General features: G+C 39.9%; 1 protein-coding gene across 1 annotated transcript in view; it reads right to left on the reverse strand.

The window, feature by feature from the left end:
- Nucleotides 1–10,833, reverse strand: part of XPR1 (xenotropic and polytropic retrovirus receptor 1) — a 256,114-nt gene extending 245,281 nt beyond the window's left edge. Inside the window, exon 1 of the mRNA XM_032159187.2 lies at nt 10,582–10,833. Within this exon, the coding sequence (XP_032015078.1) occupies nt 10,582–10,650 (69 nt within the window). The 5' untranslated portion in view covers nt 10,651–10,833. The remainder of the gene's footprint in view (nt 1–10,581) is intronic.
- Nucleotides 10,834–17,810: the final 6,977 nt, after the last annotated feature.

A 17,810-nucleotide genomic window follows, 5' to 3' on the forward strand; every position in this document is an offset into this window, starting at 1 on the left:
ATCTCCAGTACCCAGTTCAAACACCACCTCTGTAGATCCTTCCAAGATAAATGTCTTTGCACTCCAGAGCAAAATCAATTGGTCATTCCTCTATAACATAATCACAGTACATACTGTGATTAGGAGACCACCCAAATTAAGAACTCCTCTAAGGCAGGAACTAAGTCTTACTTACTATATTGCCTGACAGCATAATACCAAGTTAAGAATTCAGGGTCTGAAATATCTGTGTCATATCTGTGTCTGAATTCTGGTTCTACCACTCCCTAGCTACATGACCTTGGGCAATCTATTTCATCTCAGACTCAGTATCTTCTTATAATGGGGATAACAAAACCTACCTTAGAAGGTAAGGATTAAATGTAAAATGCCTGGCACACTAGAGCACTCAACAAACATGAGCTGTTGTTATTATCATCATTATTGTTTTATTATTTTTTTAAAAAAAAGGAAGGGGACACTCATGTATACTTAGTAAACTGGTTTCATTCATATTCTTATCTTCTCTACCCATATATGCTCTGACTCTGGCTTGGCAATTTGGGTTACAGGTGGAGGATACACTCTTCATGTATAGGTAACACATGTAACCTGTGCTAACATTCAAATGTTACAGAAGAACGAGGCCAATTCATTTCTAAACCTTCCTGAGTCTTGCTTTCATTGTTACCTGACCCCTCAAGCCTCAGCATAATTCCTCGGTCCTATCTCCTCACTCAAGATAGGTTTCCACTTATGACCATAACTAAATAGGGCAATGCCTAACTTTCTTGTTGTTGGGTAAACGATAACATCATTAATTTACCCAGTCTTTTAATTGGCATTTGCAAGAACTATTTCAGGTTGTTAATGGGATCTAATGGATTAGATACAGATAAATGTATTAATGTAGAGTATCTGAATAATCATTAACAAGAACATTTAAATCCCTACTGACTCTTACAAAGAAACTTCATTCTTAAAATTTTAAAGCAATGTTTATACAGCAATGATAAGCCTTAACAAGGTACAGCAGTAAGCAGAAGGCCAATATTCTTACATCAGGCTCTGCTATTTGCTAGTCGTGAGACTCTGATCAGGTATCTTGGCATCTCTGCTCTCAATTTATTCATTTGTAAAACAGAGGGGTTGAGAAGGTCTCTTTCAACTCTAAAAAAGATTAAAAATTAAATTTTCACTAGAAAATTGAAAAGAACTATAATCAGATACCCACTAAAAACTCAAGCAACTCACTTAAGCCATTCAGACATACTTAATACACATGCAAATTTCACCTCAATTCTAAAAACAAATATATAGACACAGTCTATAACTGAGATGAATACAAGTTACAAGAGAATTAACTTACCTCACAGCCACATAATTGTTCTCACCTAGTTTTCTTACTCTATACAAAAAGGTTAAGAGTGATTTATTAAGAAAAATATTAGCGAAAAATCAACAAAGCCATTTTCCATGAAAACCTAAACTGGACAAACCTGGAGGAACAAGCTTTGAGTCTCACTTTCCCAGTCAAAAATAATATTAGCCAATCATTATTTAGTATTGTTGAGCTCTACAGAAGAAATAATTTTAATAGGGAATTTATTGCTGTTACCATGTGCCAGGTATTGTTCTAAACACTTTTCATATTTTTAACTCATTTAATCCTCACAACAATCCTGTTAAGTACTATTATTATCCCTGTTTTACAGATGAGGAAACCGAAGCACAAAAAGGTTAACTGACTTGCCTGAAGTCACTCAACTAGTAAGTTGGTGGAGCTGGAATATAAACTTAGGTAGACTGGCTTCAGAGTTTTTTCTATGTGTTATTAATATACTAGCATATTATATAAAACAATGAGCAATAAAATGAATCAGGGTGATTGTGTTAACTCAGCTACGAACAAAACCATATAACCTGAATCATTTAACCTCTTTTCCCATTTGGGTAAAAAAGGAAGTTGAGCTAAATAATCTTTAAAGTTCCTTACAAGTCTAACATTCCATGATTTATGATCCAGAAGCCAAACACCAAAACTGAGGCATAGCAAACAGCTGTCCACTTTTGTCCTCCTCTTTTTACCCTTATCACCTTATCTCCTTATCTTTTTCTTCTCATTCATCTTCGTAAGTTCCTTTATTTACCAGCTGGCTGTCCAGTAATAGTTACACTGATAACCTTGAGGGAAATATAATTTAACAGAGGTGAACACTATCCTACAGACCACACTCTACTATCTCCAAACTATGCGGACTAAGACCTGGGACTAAAAATAGACCCGCCATTACTTTACTGGGCTGTAGAAAGGTCAGTGGTGCCTGAGAACAGGTCAGACCAGGCCTAAATGTATGTATGTATAAGTGGATGGATTTATTCATTTTTCATAAAACAGTAGGCCACAGGAATTAAGAGCATGGGCTCTTACAATCTCCACAATTAGCTATCCACAATTAGCTATCCAAAATTACTATCAACATTATCAGTTACCTAATGGCTCCAAGATTCAGTCTCCCCCATCTAGAAACGGAGCTAACAACCTACGCTCTAAGAGGTGTTTTTAAAGAACTTACCACAGTGCCTGATACAGTAGGCGCTCAAAAAATAACAGCTGCTGTTATTGCCACTACTACCACCACTGCTGTTATTTACAATTTCCATATAAAAGCAACAGCTCCACAGTCTGATTTGATTTAATTTCAAATTCTGGTTCCATTTACTTACTAAGTATATAGCCTTAAGCAAATTACTGATCTCTCTAAGCCTGGGTTTCCTCATCAGTAAAATGGAGATAATAAATCATCTATCTTACAAAACTGTTGTGAACATTGAGATAACATATGTAAAACAGCTGACACCTGGTTCCTAACTGCTCAATAAATGTTAATTCCTTTCTCTTTAATGACAAGCTTACCACACTTCTGCTAATTCAATTTAAAGAAAGGAAAGTAGAATTAGGGATCACATGAGATCCAGGGAAGCCAACTTTCTTTTCTCTATTGTCCTTGATGTGGGGCAGATACCAGACACTCCTCACCCAGGGAACCCCTTTATCCTCTTCCATGTTTGATAAGACTAGAGAACCTTTTTTCAGGCTATCTTCAAACTTCTAATACAGTATATGTATCAATGTACACTGGAATCCTCAATAACTGTTAAAAGAGTTTCAAGCGGTCCTGAGACCAAAAAGTTTGAGAACCACTAGTCTAAGGTATAAAAAAAGCCCACAAAGCACATGGATTACTCTATGAATTACAGCTTTACCAAATTTAGCCTAGATAAGTAACTCACACAAAAATAACCTAAAAACTTCTCACTTTTCTCTATGATTAAATTTCAGTCCTTCAATCTTGAAAAAAATCACTTGTTCACCAGTTATTTACGAATAGTCAATGATGGAACTGGATTTTAGGATTTATATCTGATTTCTGGTCCAAGGTCTTTCTAATACAGCAGGTCATCCTCAATTAATAAAAGATGGCTATGTTTTCTTAATCAATACATTAAGCCTCTTGTTATAGAGATTATGAAAATTTTAAGTTATGTTTACAGTAGATTAATTATATTTTCCTTTGACTCCCTAGCAAATAAACAATTTTTAAAGGGTTTTTTTTTTTTTTCCCCCAGACAGTGTCTCACTCTGTCACCCAGGCTGGAGTGCAGTGGTGCTATCTCAGCTCACTGCAACCTCCGCCTCCCAGGTTCAAGCAAGTCTTGTGCCTCAGCCTCCCAAGTAGCAAGCACACGCCATCACACCCAGCTAATTTTTGTATTTTTAGTAGAAATGGGGTTTCACCATGTTGGCCAGGCTGGTCTCGAACTCCTGATCTCAGGCGATCTGCCAGCCTTGGCCTCCCAAAGTACTAGGATTACAGGTGTGAGCTACCATGCCCAGCCTAATTTTTAAAAGATTTTCTGATCAGTCCCTATACATACCACACTTGCCTGGTGATGAGAAGAAATAGGTGACTAAATATCAGTCTGAGTAAACAACTAAGACCTTAAAGGAATATAACTTAAGTTACAAAAATAATCCAAATTTATACAAAAGTATAAAGTAATACAAGATTTATTTGTATTACAAAAGTAATACAAATTTATATCCATGCTCCAAGTCCTCAATCTTCAGTCTTCCCTTTCTACACCACTTTTTAATTTTAAAAATACTACGTTGACTGAAATACAAAAACAAATACACACATACACACAAATTTGGTGTGTGTGTGTTTTAGTTTTTTCCTGCTATTTTTAAGGTACTGAAAGCTAGCATTTAATGACAAATCAGCCTATAGCAAAGGAAGACTTCTATAAATTTGTGGAATGAACGAATGATTTGTAAGGTATTTGTTCATGGGCTTTCTCTGCTGGCTTCTTTTAGCATTTACTAGATAAGGAAAGACCTGAAAAGGCAAATACACTGGGCAAGAACCCTGGTGAATTGTGACACTCTCTCATTCCCAAAGGCCACCTCAATACCAGGCAACCCACAAACCAGCTGTGGTTAATCTGTACAAGTTGGGCAAAGTCTTCCAAACTTTTATTATGTCAAATCCCTATTTAAAAAAAGTTTTATTATGTAACTCCAATATATGCATATTTATTTATTAATTATACCCATCTGTATCTGTGTACAATGTAAAACAAATTGTTTAAAATAGAAGTTTTAAAAAGATGACACAAAGATGAAATAATTTCTACCTTTCATTTATGAATAGTACAAAAATATTTTTGATCTAAGAAATTATCAATAGCAATGCCTTCAGAGAACATAACTGAAAAGTTTCATTTTTTTATCTTCATTAAAAAAACAAAAAAAGTTTTTTAAATAAAATCTTCATTTAACATTTTATGATACAGTATTTCAAAGGTCCGGTTCAAAGTTCAGGATTCATTTGATTTTGAAACTTAATTATAATGGCTATAAACTGAAAAAACAGACCTCACGAAGGCAGAATACTCATAATATAATACATACACTTACAGTCAAGTTCATTGTGACTGACAGTAGATGTAAAACCTTACTTCAAAGAGTTAGCTTAGGCCAGGAGTGGTGGTTCATGCCTGTAATCCCAGCACTTTGGGAGGCTGAGGCAGGCGGATCACTTGAGAACAGGAGTTCGAGACCAGCCTGGCCAACATGGTGAAGCCCCGTCTCTACTAAAAATACAAAAATTAGCTGGGTGTAGTTGTGTGCGCCTGTAATGCCAGCTACTTGGGAAGCTGAGGTACAAGAATGGCTTGAACCTGGGAGACGGAGGTTGTAGTGAGCTGAGATCAGGCCACTGCACTACAGCCTGGGTGACAGAGCAAGACTCCATCTCAGGAAAAAAAAAAAAAGAATTAGCTTAATAATTTTTAAATTTTTGGCAAACTTCTTGTCAAGTCTACTAAAGTGTCATTGTTTTTATCTGTAATTTGGCTGCCAAAAAGCTAGCACTAGAAGGAGAAACCTCAGCTCTGTTGTCATTTTCTTGTTGTTCACTTGTGCTTGCATTATTGGTATTACTACTATGGAATCTTTACAGGAGTCTTTTTAAGACATGTCTATTTCCTAGCGGTTGATTTGGCTAAAACTAGATAATAATTTATAGATTCATTTAATTATGCACCCATAACTGGATTAATGATTATCTGCCAAAGTGAACAAACAAGTGAAAAAGCCACTGGCAATCCTTCTGTTTTCCTCAGAATACCTGTGCATAACCTCCTTAGCAGGGGTACTGCATCAATCCATTTATTAAATACTAGTAAAATTGTATTTCTTCCTTTTCTTATGCATAAAAGTAAGTAAAATTAACAGTTCTGTCTTCCCTTACTTTTCTTTTCTTTTTTTTTTTTTTTTTTTTGAGATGAAGTCTTACTCTTTTGCCAGGCTGGAGTGCAGTGGCACAATCTCAGCTCACCGCAACCTCCGCCTCCCCGGTTCAAGCGATTCTCCTGCCTCAGCCTCCCGAGTAGGTGGGACTACAGGCATGCACCACCACACCCAGCTAATTTTTGTATTTTTAGCAGAGATGGGGTTTCACCATGTTGGCCAGAATGGTCTCGATCTCTTGACCTCAAGTGATCCGCCTGCCTCGGCCTCCCAAAGTGCTGGGATTACAGGAGTGAGCCACTGTGTCCAGCCCCCTTACTTTTCTAACACTGTCTTCTCTTTACTCCATGGGAGTTTCGGGCACATTCCTTTGGGGCCTGCAACTCAAATATACCTGAAATCCTTACCCAGCACAACTCAACCATTCTCTTAAATGCTTCCCAGATTAGGACTGATTTTGAAGCTAGGACTAACTTACCATGGTCACCCCAGGTCAAATAAGATTCTTAGGTTCTTATGATCTGGGCCTTCATCCAAAAGCTGATCCAAAATCAACCTTCAGATAAACGGACAAGTATAATCTTTCCAGGATACTCACGCTAACACACTTAAAGATGATAAAGAATAGTTACAGCTTCCTGTCTTTACAACATTCATTCACTCACTTAAGAAACATTTGTAAATGCCAACCATCTCATTGACGCAATCATTTACAAGTGTTACCTTAAATACACTATACTATACTTTGATTTACAAAAGTGTCTGAAAGAAAAAGTGTGGTTTGTGCCCCATCGGGTGGCCAAACTGGAAATTTCAAACAAGTTGCAGCAACACAAGTTAAACCTACCTAATCAACATAATACCTTTGGGAAACTGAAGCCTGTAATACAGGTGTTTCCATGGGAGAGTCCTATAAATGAAAATCGCAATAATGTTATGGTAATGTCTCCTTACACCTGAATATAAGGGAAGTGTAGTTCATGCAGAACCTCTCTTTTCCAAAATCCTGCAATAAAAAATTAATTCATCGTCATCCCTTTTTAAGTTAAATAAGAGAGTTTCACTGGGTTAACATCTTATTCACAGATCAAAATATCAAAAATTTTTGGAAGGATATTATTAATTTTAAAGGATGCTATTAATAGTCCTGTTAAGTTCTGTCCTCTTCATATATCAAACATAATTAAACCATTAAAAAGCACAGAATTTTAGAGCTGGATGAGTCCTTAAATAATACGGAGTTGTGAGCTTAGAAATCAAGTCCAATTCTCTAACATTAAAGAAACTTAGATGTTTCTTAGCTAAAAGAAGAAATGGTTTCATCAGGATCACACAGTGTGACCTGACTCTCAATGCTTACACATGCTCAAGAGACATATACACATATTCCTAAACAAGTGGCTTAACCCTTCTGGACCTTAGTTTCCTTGCCTGGAAAAACAAGGTAGATAATCTTTAAATTCCCTTTTAGCTCTAAAATCCGGTAATTTAGAAACCTTGTTATTTTATTACAAAACAAAGGATACACTGAAAAAAATCATTCCTGGGTCCTGAGAAACCAAAGAAACACAAGGCCCTAGGGAAAGTCAGCAGCCTAAAGCACCAAATATATTTGCTTCTTCTGCTAATATTCTGCAAAATATTAACATGGTCATATTAGTCTATTTGGTTGAAACCAGTCTCAGTTAATTTTGATTAATCAATTGCAGAGCTTTAAAATATATAGTCACTAATTCTAAATTTTAAAAAAGCTCTTACAAAGATTTACCGGTGTTCTATTTTATATGCCAAAATTTATACTCAAACACATTACTGGAAACAGGAATAGTCTCGGCTTGTTTGTGTTTATTCTTTGTACAAACTACTTACAAATGGATTGAAGAGATTTTCTTTATATGGCTTCTCCATGTTGGTCTATTATTTTATGCTTTATTATTCTGCCTATGAAGACTGAATCTATGAGCACCACAACTTATTTTTAAATTAAAAATATAATAATTTTCAGGATATTGATGGGTTATTACCATTAATAATTTTATCAATTCAAGGAATAAAAACCATTAAAAGTTAAATCAAAAACATGACCTATAATGGCCCTTGAAAAGCTCTGGCCCTATATACTTACTTTATGGAAGAAGAGCGAGCCCGGGAAAGGCAAAAAAGATTGTCCCCAGGGCTCATGGCTAACATATACAACAACTAGTATTTACTGTGTTACGATATATACATATTATATATAATTAAATATAATTATAGATGTAAAGCAAAATTTTCAGATTCTAATTCTCTGCTTATTTCAAGTAATATTTAATATAGCAAAATGACACAAAAACCAAAGAAGCTGAACAGTTCACATTGATTCACGACACTAGAAAGCACCCTAGGCTAGAAACCAAGGGTAAAATACCAAAATTTCACCACCAGTGCTTGAAAAATAAATCCCAGCATCTGTTCTACTGATAGTGTTTTAAGAGCATCATTTTCATATGAGAAACTACAGTTTAATTCATTATGAAAAGGTCCTTTTCTCTAGCGAATTTTTATGGATGTCCTTTTTCCCCAAAGTTTTAAACTGCTAAAATTCCTGGACTCTAAAGACTCTTATTTACATCTCTCTATTACTTTGAAAGGAACAGCACCAACTCTTCAGAAACAACACACAAAACAAAGATTCCAACCCTATAAAATATTCGTTGATTCCAGCTTACAAAGAAAAGTGCGCCTCATTTAATTTTGTCTACGAAACGATGAGTTTATCCAGGACAGGAGCCATATAGTAGGAACTCTCCGCAGAATCGAATTTCAATTATCCACAATAAACGAATTTTTCAAAACGTAATTTATAACTGCCCTGAGAAAGATAATGCAGACACAACATAACCTCAGGAATTTTGCCCCTCTGTGACCAACCTACAGTAAACATTTAGGAACAGTATCCAAGTGGACTATGTGAATGAGGAGTCCCAGAATCACTGTGGTTCTCCAGCCACAAAAGTGACATTACAAATTAAGAGGGTTGCATTTTCAAACTAAATTGTATGCTTCTCCTTCCAGCCCTAGATATTGCAAATTAATACAATTCTATGAAATAGTTAAGTGTTGAAATACCTAAAATGAATCATGGCATACATCCAACCACTATTACTTCTGCCCAAAGCATTCCATGCTATATAACAAATATAAGATGTGCTTCAGCATGCTCCTATCCTGTGCCTCTATGAAGAACTGGCAGTGGTGCTGAAAATTACTACTAGAAAGATGAAAGACCAATACCCTTCTTTCAATAAAAACCATCACTTGGACTCTAGCCAAGGTTTTAAAACTGAACGTTATTAGAAACAATAAATCAACTCTGCAGGCTCAAATGTTAGTCCCTTATTTCATTCATTCTTACAAAACATGGCCACAAAATACTGTAAGAAATTGAGTGACAATAAAGCATTAATAATTATAGGCCTTTCATTTCTAGCAATAATCAAATACTCTAGGTTGCAAGTGAATTTATTTCGCAATATTCAAGATTCTGTTTAACCTACCTGCATCTCTTTCCCTGTCTTCTTCAATTATTACAATGGCTATATGAATAAAGACACTCACTGCTATTGCCCAAACCTCCTAACTCCAAACTTACATAAAAATTAAATGGAGAACTAAAATAGTTTAATTCATAAAACCTAGCTAAGTTATGTGTGTTCATATTGATTTTATATTCTTTGTTCCTGCACACAAAACAGATGTGAATTTCTGGAGGTTACAGATAAGTCTGTCTTTCTCTATCCAGGAGCTGAACTGTCAGCTACTGAGAATAACCTATTGCAATGCTTAAAGCCTCTTAGGTATCTTGTCTTCTGAACATATAAATGGGTTCATTATCTTTATTTTTCCCTGTATTAACGTAAGGTTCCTTATTATCTATTAAATACCTTCCAGGAGTGTTAGCATAGAAATTGGGAGGGAATGGGGAGCATGATTTCTGTAATACACAGGTAAGGTATATTGTTTACTAATTTTCTCCCCAGCTAGCAAAAACTTAGCAGAAAATATAAAAATGTAAATAATTCTCCTCTCCCTCTTCCCTCCATTCCAAAACAAGAGGCAAAAACAAAGATGTTATTACTCTGTAGACTTCATGCAATCAGTAAAGAGTCTTATTATCAAAGCAGAATAGTTGATTACAACGTGTTTACAAAAACTATAACCACTGCATATGTGATACACACTTAAGTTTCAACCCCGTTACAAAGCCTTTGTCAACAGTGGGCAAGTGGGAAAAAGCCGAAGGGCTCTTTGGAATGAAGGAAATCACTGGAGGGGCTTCTCTCGGAAGAGAAGGATTCCTTGGTGAGAGGTGTAGAGAGAGAAACAAGACCTAACCTTGGCGAGGGGGCGCTCGCCCAGGGTGGGGACGAGAGGTCAGGGCGAGTGGGGAGAAGGGGATTAGCGCGGAACCGCCGCGACCCGGGGCTGCCCTCGCACCGTGACTCCCCCACCTGCAGCTCACCCTCCCACCGTTCCCCGGCCCCGGCCCGGGCAGCGCCTTTCCTCCCGGCCCTCCGCCTGCATATCCGTTACCCCGGCGGCAGCGCGGCTGCGGGGGAGGGGAAGGACAGCGGAGCCGGGAGGCGGCCGGCCGCGGCGGGGATGCCGCAGTGGCTCCCCGCGGCAGCGGGTCAAAGTCTGCCCGGGCACAGGGAGCCAGCTGAAGCGGAAGGCGGCGGTGGGCGTCAGGACCGGCGAGATGGTGGCCCCTCCGAGTCCTCCCACACCCCAGCCGCTGCCGGTACCTCATACTGGATGTATTGCTTCCTCCACTCGGGAGTGATGTGCGCGGAGAGGTGCTCGGCGAACTTCATCCTGCCGTTTCCCCCTCACTCCCACTCGGGTCCAGCAGCTACAGGCGGCGGCGGCAACAGCGACTCCGACTCCTCCCCACATGGGCCCCGGCGCGGCGCGGCGCTGGGCTTCTCTCCTCCTCCGCCGCCGCCGAGGTCTCTTCAGAGCAGCCCGCCCGCCATCTTCCTCCTCCTCTACATAGCCCCGCCCCTCCCCGCCCCTAGACGTCATCGCCATGGTAACCGCCTACACGGCCCTGACGAAGGGGGCTGCTGTAAGGGGTGGGGCTTGGGTACGTTTCTTAAGACTCCGCCCCTTGTGGGCCGTAGGTGCTGGAGGCGCCTCCCCGGACCTCTTCAGTCTGGCTCCTGTTGGCCTACAGCTGCTGTCTACCGCCTGTCTGGTAAGCAGCAGTGTTGTTACTGCAATTAATATTAATACTGTAGCAACAATAATCCACACAAGACGTTTATATTTACAAAGAACTGTGCAAATATTTTTCCATTTTGATATTTATGCTTCATAAAACCTTTAAGAAATGGATCAGCACTGATCCAAACTAAGAAGGTAAAACAGTTCAGGACTAAATGTATTTAAAGGAACAGTATTTTACACACTCTAGGTGCTCAATAAATGCTTATTGAATTTAATTAAAGACATCAGTGCCAAAAAGTGCATGCTGCTTCTGAATTTCAATGTAATTGTCTAGTCCCAGGGCTATCAGAAAAGCCAATAAAAACACCAAGTGCGGGTTCCAACTGCACTTGTAAACTGAGCTTCCTGGGGTTGGGGGTGAGGGTTGGGAGGGAAACCAACGTTGAGAGGAAAGAGAACCCCGTAGAAGTACAGCTCTAAGCCCACCCCAGTAAAACCAGAAACAGGCCCAGCATCCAGGCTGAACTGTCCCTGGGGAACATGGGCAGAGATCACTCACAGAGCTCTGTACTACACTGAGTGTGGGAGTGATTGTCTTGGAAGTCCCAATTCAGGACAGAAACCCAGGTCCTGCCCTGGGTAGAGGAGACCTAATAATAATTTATTGAGCACTCACTCTTCCTGTACCAAGTACTATTCTAAACCTCTTACTTGTGCTTTGTCCCTTGATTCTAACTTTTTTTTTTTTTTGGTCTCGCTTTGTTGCCCAGGCTGGAGTGCAGTCACACCATCATGGCTCACTGCAGCCTTACCTCACATAGGTTTGTGAGCAATCCTCCCACCTCAGCCCCCTGAGTAGCTGGGACTACAGGCACATGCCGTTATGCCCAACTAATATTTTTGTTTATTTTTGGGAGAGATGTGGGTCTTGCTATGTTGCCTAGGCTGGTCTTGAGCTCCTAAGCTAAAACAGTCCTCCCACCTAGGCCTCCTAAAGTGCTGGAATTACAGGCATGAGCCACGTTGCTCAGCCTAACCCTCACAATTTTGATGAGATTTCAAGATTTACTAGGGAACTACTATGCCTGGAGCAGTACTCTGAGATATCATTCTCTGCTGTTGTCTTTTTTTTTTCTCCATGTACTTTTTTCCCCTTTCTCTTCCCCTTAATTCATGCCAATAGGGATTCTGCAATCATTTCCCCAGGAGAGGGATGACACAAGTTGGAAAATAGGCATAGACTATGAGTCTTTCTGGCTTTTTCTGTATAAAAGCCTTAACCTCTGGTGAAAGGGTAATCAAGGTCAAAAAAATAAAGAAAGAAGAGTGAGGACTCCTGTCACCTCAGACCTCCGTCTGCTCACCATAAAGATTCCCCTCTGCTGGAGGTAAACCTTGCCCGGAGAAAGAGACAGGCAAAAAGGAATGTGTGTGCTACCAGGAAGGAGACGAGACCACAGAAAGGAAAGGGCTGTATGTTGTGCCTGGGAAAAGGGAACCAGGGACAGCTGCAAAAGAGATTCCTGCCTTTAGCCAGTCATGGATTCGAATGGGAAATTCTTAGTAGCAACCCTGGTGGTCCATGGCACACTGCCCCCAGCAGCACCATACCTCTATGCCTTAATTGTGCACAAAATTCTGGAACCATGGCCCAACCCAAGAAAGTAAGGAAACCCTCAAAACTAGCTCTAAAATTCTTGATTTTTCTCATGCCTGATCCAGAGCCCTGCCACCCAGGACATGACAACTTAATTTATCCACGGAAGTAGATTTAATAATAAATTTCCTGCCAGGCACAGTAACTCACGCCTGTAATCCCAGCACTTTGGGAGGCCGAGGCGGGAGGATCACCTGAGGTCAGGAGTTCAAGACCAGCCTGTCCAACATGGGGAAACCCCATCTCTACTAAACATACAAAAATTAGCCGGGCATGGCAGTGCACACCTGTAGTCCCAGCTACTCAGGAGGCTAAGGTGAGAGAATCACTTGAACCCGGGAGGTGGAGGTTGCAGTGAGCCAAGATTGCACCACTGCACTCCAGCCTGGGTAACAGAGCAAGACCCCATCTCAAAATAAATAAATAAATACATTTCCTTATTCCCAGCATTATTTTTGGATATTTTACTGATAGAACCATCAAATACTTAGTATTTATGGAACACCGACTCTGTTATTTACTCTGAATCAGAAGAGCCCCCTGACTTATACTTTCTTTTGTGAATAGGCAAGCAACCCTTCATTTAACAAAACTTTATTGAGACCTATGATATTCCGGTTATGTCACTTTAGGAATGAAGGACAGTTCAAAAATAAATTAAGACTCTGTTTTTTTCCTTGGAGGAAATCACAATTTAGTCAAAAAGATGGGGCCAGGCATGACGGTTCACACCTGTAATCCCAGCACTTTGAGAGGCCGAGGTGGGTGGATCATTTGAGGTCAGGAGTTCAAGACCAGCCTGGCCAACATGGTGAAAACCCATCTCTACTAAAAATACAAAAAAAAAAAATTATCCAGGCCTGATGGCACATGCCTTCAATCCCAGCTACTCAGGAGGCTGAGGCACGAGAATCGCTTGAACTTAGGAGGCAGAGGTGCAGTGAGCCAAGACTGCACCACTGCACTCCAGCCTGGGAGACAGAGCAAGACTCTCTCTCACAAAGTAGCTGGGATTGAAGGCAAGTAGATGGGCAGATAGACCAATAGCTCTTAGACTACAGTGCAATACATGCTATAATTGAGGTGTGTGTAAAGAAACAAACATCCAAGGATCAGAGAAGCTGATTTTGAAATCCAGTCTTAGTCAATCATCTGACAGGGAAAAAGACACCCCAAAGATTCCCTAAGGCAAAAGGCAAAGTCAGAATTGTTAAAGAATGACAAGAAATTTTCTGACCAGAGTATCGTTTAAGGCAGCCAAATGTCCCCTCTCAAAGAAACCGTCTGATACGGTTTGGCTGTGTCCCCACCCAAATCTTATTTTGAATCTTAGTTCCCATAATCCCCACATGTCTTGGGAGGGACCTGGTGGCAAGTAATTGAATCATGGAGGCGGGTTTTCCCATGCTGTTCTTGTGATAGTGGATAAGTCTCATGAGATCTGATGGTTTTATAAAGGGCAGCTCCCCTGCACATACTCTCTTGCCTACTGCCACATAAGACGTGCCTTTGCTCCGTCTTCACATTACACCATGATTGTGAAACCTCCCTAGCCATGTGGAACTGTGAGTCCATTAAACCTCTTTTCCTTTATAAGTTATCTAGTCTTGGGTATGTCTTTATTAGCAGCGTGAAAACGGACTAATACACTCTCCCTGCTCCTGTCCCTTGTCTTCCCAGTCTGGCTCCCACATTGCCTGAGTGCACTCCCCTTACTGTATTGTCAATAATAGTTTGTATCAGACTATGAGGTCCTTGAAGATAAACTGCTCATCTCTTGTTTTCTCCAATTTAGCACAGTGCCTGGCATTCAGGCATTCAATAAAGGTTGAAGGAACAAAGGAAAAGAGGGCAAGAGAGGGAAAAGGAAGAAGGAAACAGGAGGCCACATGGAGGAAAGTTGTAGGAAATAAAGTTAAGTTGCAACAAGATTGTGAAGGGATAGTTCCTGACGGCATAGGCAGTGTGGGGTCTTTGAAGAAGGTTAAGCAGTGAGTGACTAACTCAGGTTTGGAAAAGCAGGCTAGTGTAGCTTCCTGGTTTTGAACACTAGCTCTGCGAGTAAACAGGCCTGAATTAAAATCCCAAGTCTGGCATTTACAAACTATGAGATCTTCAGCAAAGTGCACTAGCTCTTAAAGCCCCAGTTTCCTCCTCTTTTAAATGGGTATTATCACACCTCCCTCACAAGTTGTTTGGAGAATTAAATGAGATTCTGCATATAAAACACTTAACATAATGACTGGCCCCTGATTTAACATAAAAATTGGTAGCCCCTCAAAAACATCTGTCAGCAGTGTGACGGATGGACTAGGGCGGGGACAAACTCAAGACCAATTTATTAACAAGCACCTATGTAACACTTATGATGTGCCAGGCACTGTTCTAAGCACTTTACAAATAGAAATGTATTTAATCTTCACAAGAACTCTAGGAAGTAGCTACTACTGTTATCTTCATTTTATAGATGAGTAAAATTAGACATAGAGGTTAAGCATCTGACTCAAGAGCACCCCCCTAGTGAGTAATAGACCTGGGTCTGAGCCCTGGCAACCCAGATGCAGAGTCCTTGTTCTTGAGTACTATGAGTTATTATGCTGACTGTGGATGCAACAGCTCCAGCTAATCAGGATCATGGACAGAAGGAGATGTGACGTGTGACTGTAACTCTAGTGACTGGGTAGATGCTGCTGCCGTGAACTGAGATGAGAAATGAAAGTAGAGAGCAGGTCTGGGGCCCCATGAGATGTGGGAAATATGAAGGAATCAATGGAACACGCAGTACTCCAGTTGGAAATACTGATCTAGAGCTCTAGAAAGAGAAGTTAAGACTGAAAACCGAGGAGCCATTTGCATTTAAGTGATAATTAAGTCTGGTAAATCTGCCGAAAGAGAGAATAGAGTGAAAAGGAAAAGAGCCCAAGGGAACGTCCTCCCGTGAGCCTGATAAAGAAGATGGGTCAAGGAGGGAGGCTGAGATGTGGTCAGGGTGGGCAGTAAGACTATCAGGAGAGAGTAGTGTCAAGGAAGCCATAAAAAGATGAAAATTTCATAAAGGAGGCAGTGATCAACAATGTCAACTGTCATAGAGAAGTTGAGTAGGGTGACTTCTAAGCCATTGGGTTTAGCAAGTAGAGAGTCATTAGTAACTTCAGAAAAATGGCTTCGATAGCACAAAGGGCTACAAACGGCTGAACAGGGAATAGCATTTTGTTTTTGTATATCATAAACTGTGTTTATTCCATGTACATGTTTTAAGATGACCAGGAATGAGAACTTAATAGTATACTCAGCAATTTATCTAGAAATTCATAAGTGCTGAGTCGGAACACTTTATATTTATCATACATAATGCTAAGTTCTGGAAGAGTTATACTTACCACAAAGTAACTGTTGTAAAACTTAGAATTATGTGTGATAAATATAAAGTCAAATTGTTGCTTGAAACAACAAGACTGGGGATCATGCTGAAAGGTGAAGAACTGATCTGCAGAGAGATAAAATCTTAGGCAGTATCTCCCACTGAAACTGAATAAGCTAAGGTGTCTCAGGAGTAAATATCACATTTTCAGTACAGCTCAGACTCAGAATTATATGGGACCCAGCTCAGTTTTAAAATACAATAGACTTATCAACCCAATAGCTGTTTGAGTCCCTGCATTCAGTTCTTTTGGGCATATATCCAGCAGTGGAATTGTCAGATCATATGGAAATTCTATGTTTAACCTTTTGAGGAAATGAAGGTTTTTGAGTAACATCTTTAATCAGATAAATCATACACTTTTTTTTTGCTGAGTGGAAAATAGTCTTCAGGGGAGAGAAGGAAGAAGCAAGGTATATTAGGTTTCCTAGGGCTACCATAACAAATTACCCCAAACTGGGTGCTTAAAACAGCAGAAATGTATTCTCTCACAGTTCTGGAGGCCGCAAGTCTAAAAATCAAGGTTTCGGCAAGCTTGTGCTTTCTCCCAGACTGTAGCAAAGAATCCGTTCCACACCTTTCTCTTAGCTTCTATTGTCATTGGCAATCCGTGGCATTCTTTGGCTTGGAGCTACGTAACTCCAGTCTCTGCCTACATCATCACATGCTGTTCTCCCACCATGTGTCTCAGCATCTTCACGTGGTGTTCTCACTCCTCGTGTCTGTTTTCTCTTCTTATAAAGACATCAGTCTTATTGGAGTAGAACTCACCTTAATCCAGTATGACTTCATCTTAAGTTGATTACATTGGCAAAGACCTTTTTTCCAAATAAGATTACATTCAGAGGTACCAAGGATGAGGATTTCTATTTATCCTTTTGGGGAAACACGGTCCACTCACAACACAGGGAGTGTAATGGCACTACTGAAATAATCCAAGGAAGAGATGATGGTGGTTTTGATCAGAGAGTAAGCAACAGAGGTGAAAAGAAACAGTTGGAAATTCAATATATTTTGAAGGTAGATTGAACTGGATTTGTTGGCAGATTAGATGTGGGATGTGACAAAAAGAGAGGCATCAAGGATGACTCCAAGATCTTTTGTCTGAGTGACCAGAACAATAAGGTTGGGAATATTGCAGAAGAAGCAGGTTTGGAGTGGAGGGAGGAACTCGAGAATTCAGTTTCAGGTATGTTATGTTGAGGATGCAGGTCAAACATGCAGGTGGAAATGTCCAATAGGCAACTTGGCGTCTGGAGGTCAGCAGAGAAGCCCTGGATAGAAATATAAATATATGAGTCAACAGAATAAAGATAGTGTTTAAAGCCATGAAACTCCATGAGATCACCCAGAGAGTGAGTGTAGACAGAAAAGAGAAGAATGACTGGGCATGATGGCTCACACCTGTAATCCCAGCACTTTGGGAGGCCAAGGTGAAAGGATTGTTTGATGCCAGGAGTTCACGAAAAGAGAAGAGGTTGTAAGACAGATCCCTGGGCAATGCTTAAAGGTTGGGAAGATGAGGAGAAATTCACAAAGGAGACTGGAGGAGATGAAATCCATGCAGTGAAATTCATCATTATTTCAGGAAACATATCCATAAAAGGGAGCAGAGTAATAAGGTGATATATAGATTAGAATCGAATAAAAGAGGGTGCTTTTCAAATGGGAGAAATAACATCGTGTATTTATTCTGATGGCAATGATTCAGTGAAGAAAGAAAAAAA

Source organism: Hylobates moloch, unplaced genomic scaffold (genome assembly GCF_009828535.3).
Source record: "Hylobates moloch isolate HMO894 unplaced genomic scaffold, HMol_V3 SCAFFOLD_8, whole genome shotgun sequence".
Lineage (NCBI taxonomy): Eukaryota > Metazoa > Chordata > Mammalia > Primates > Hylobatidae > Hylobates > Hylobates moloch.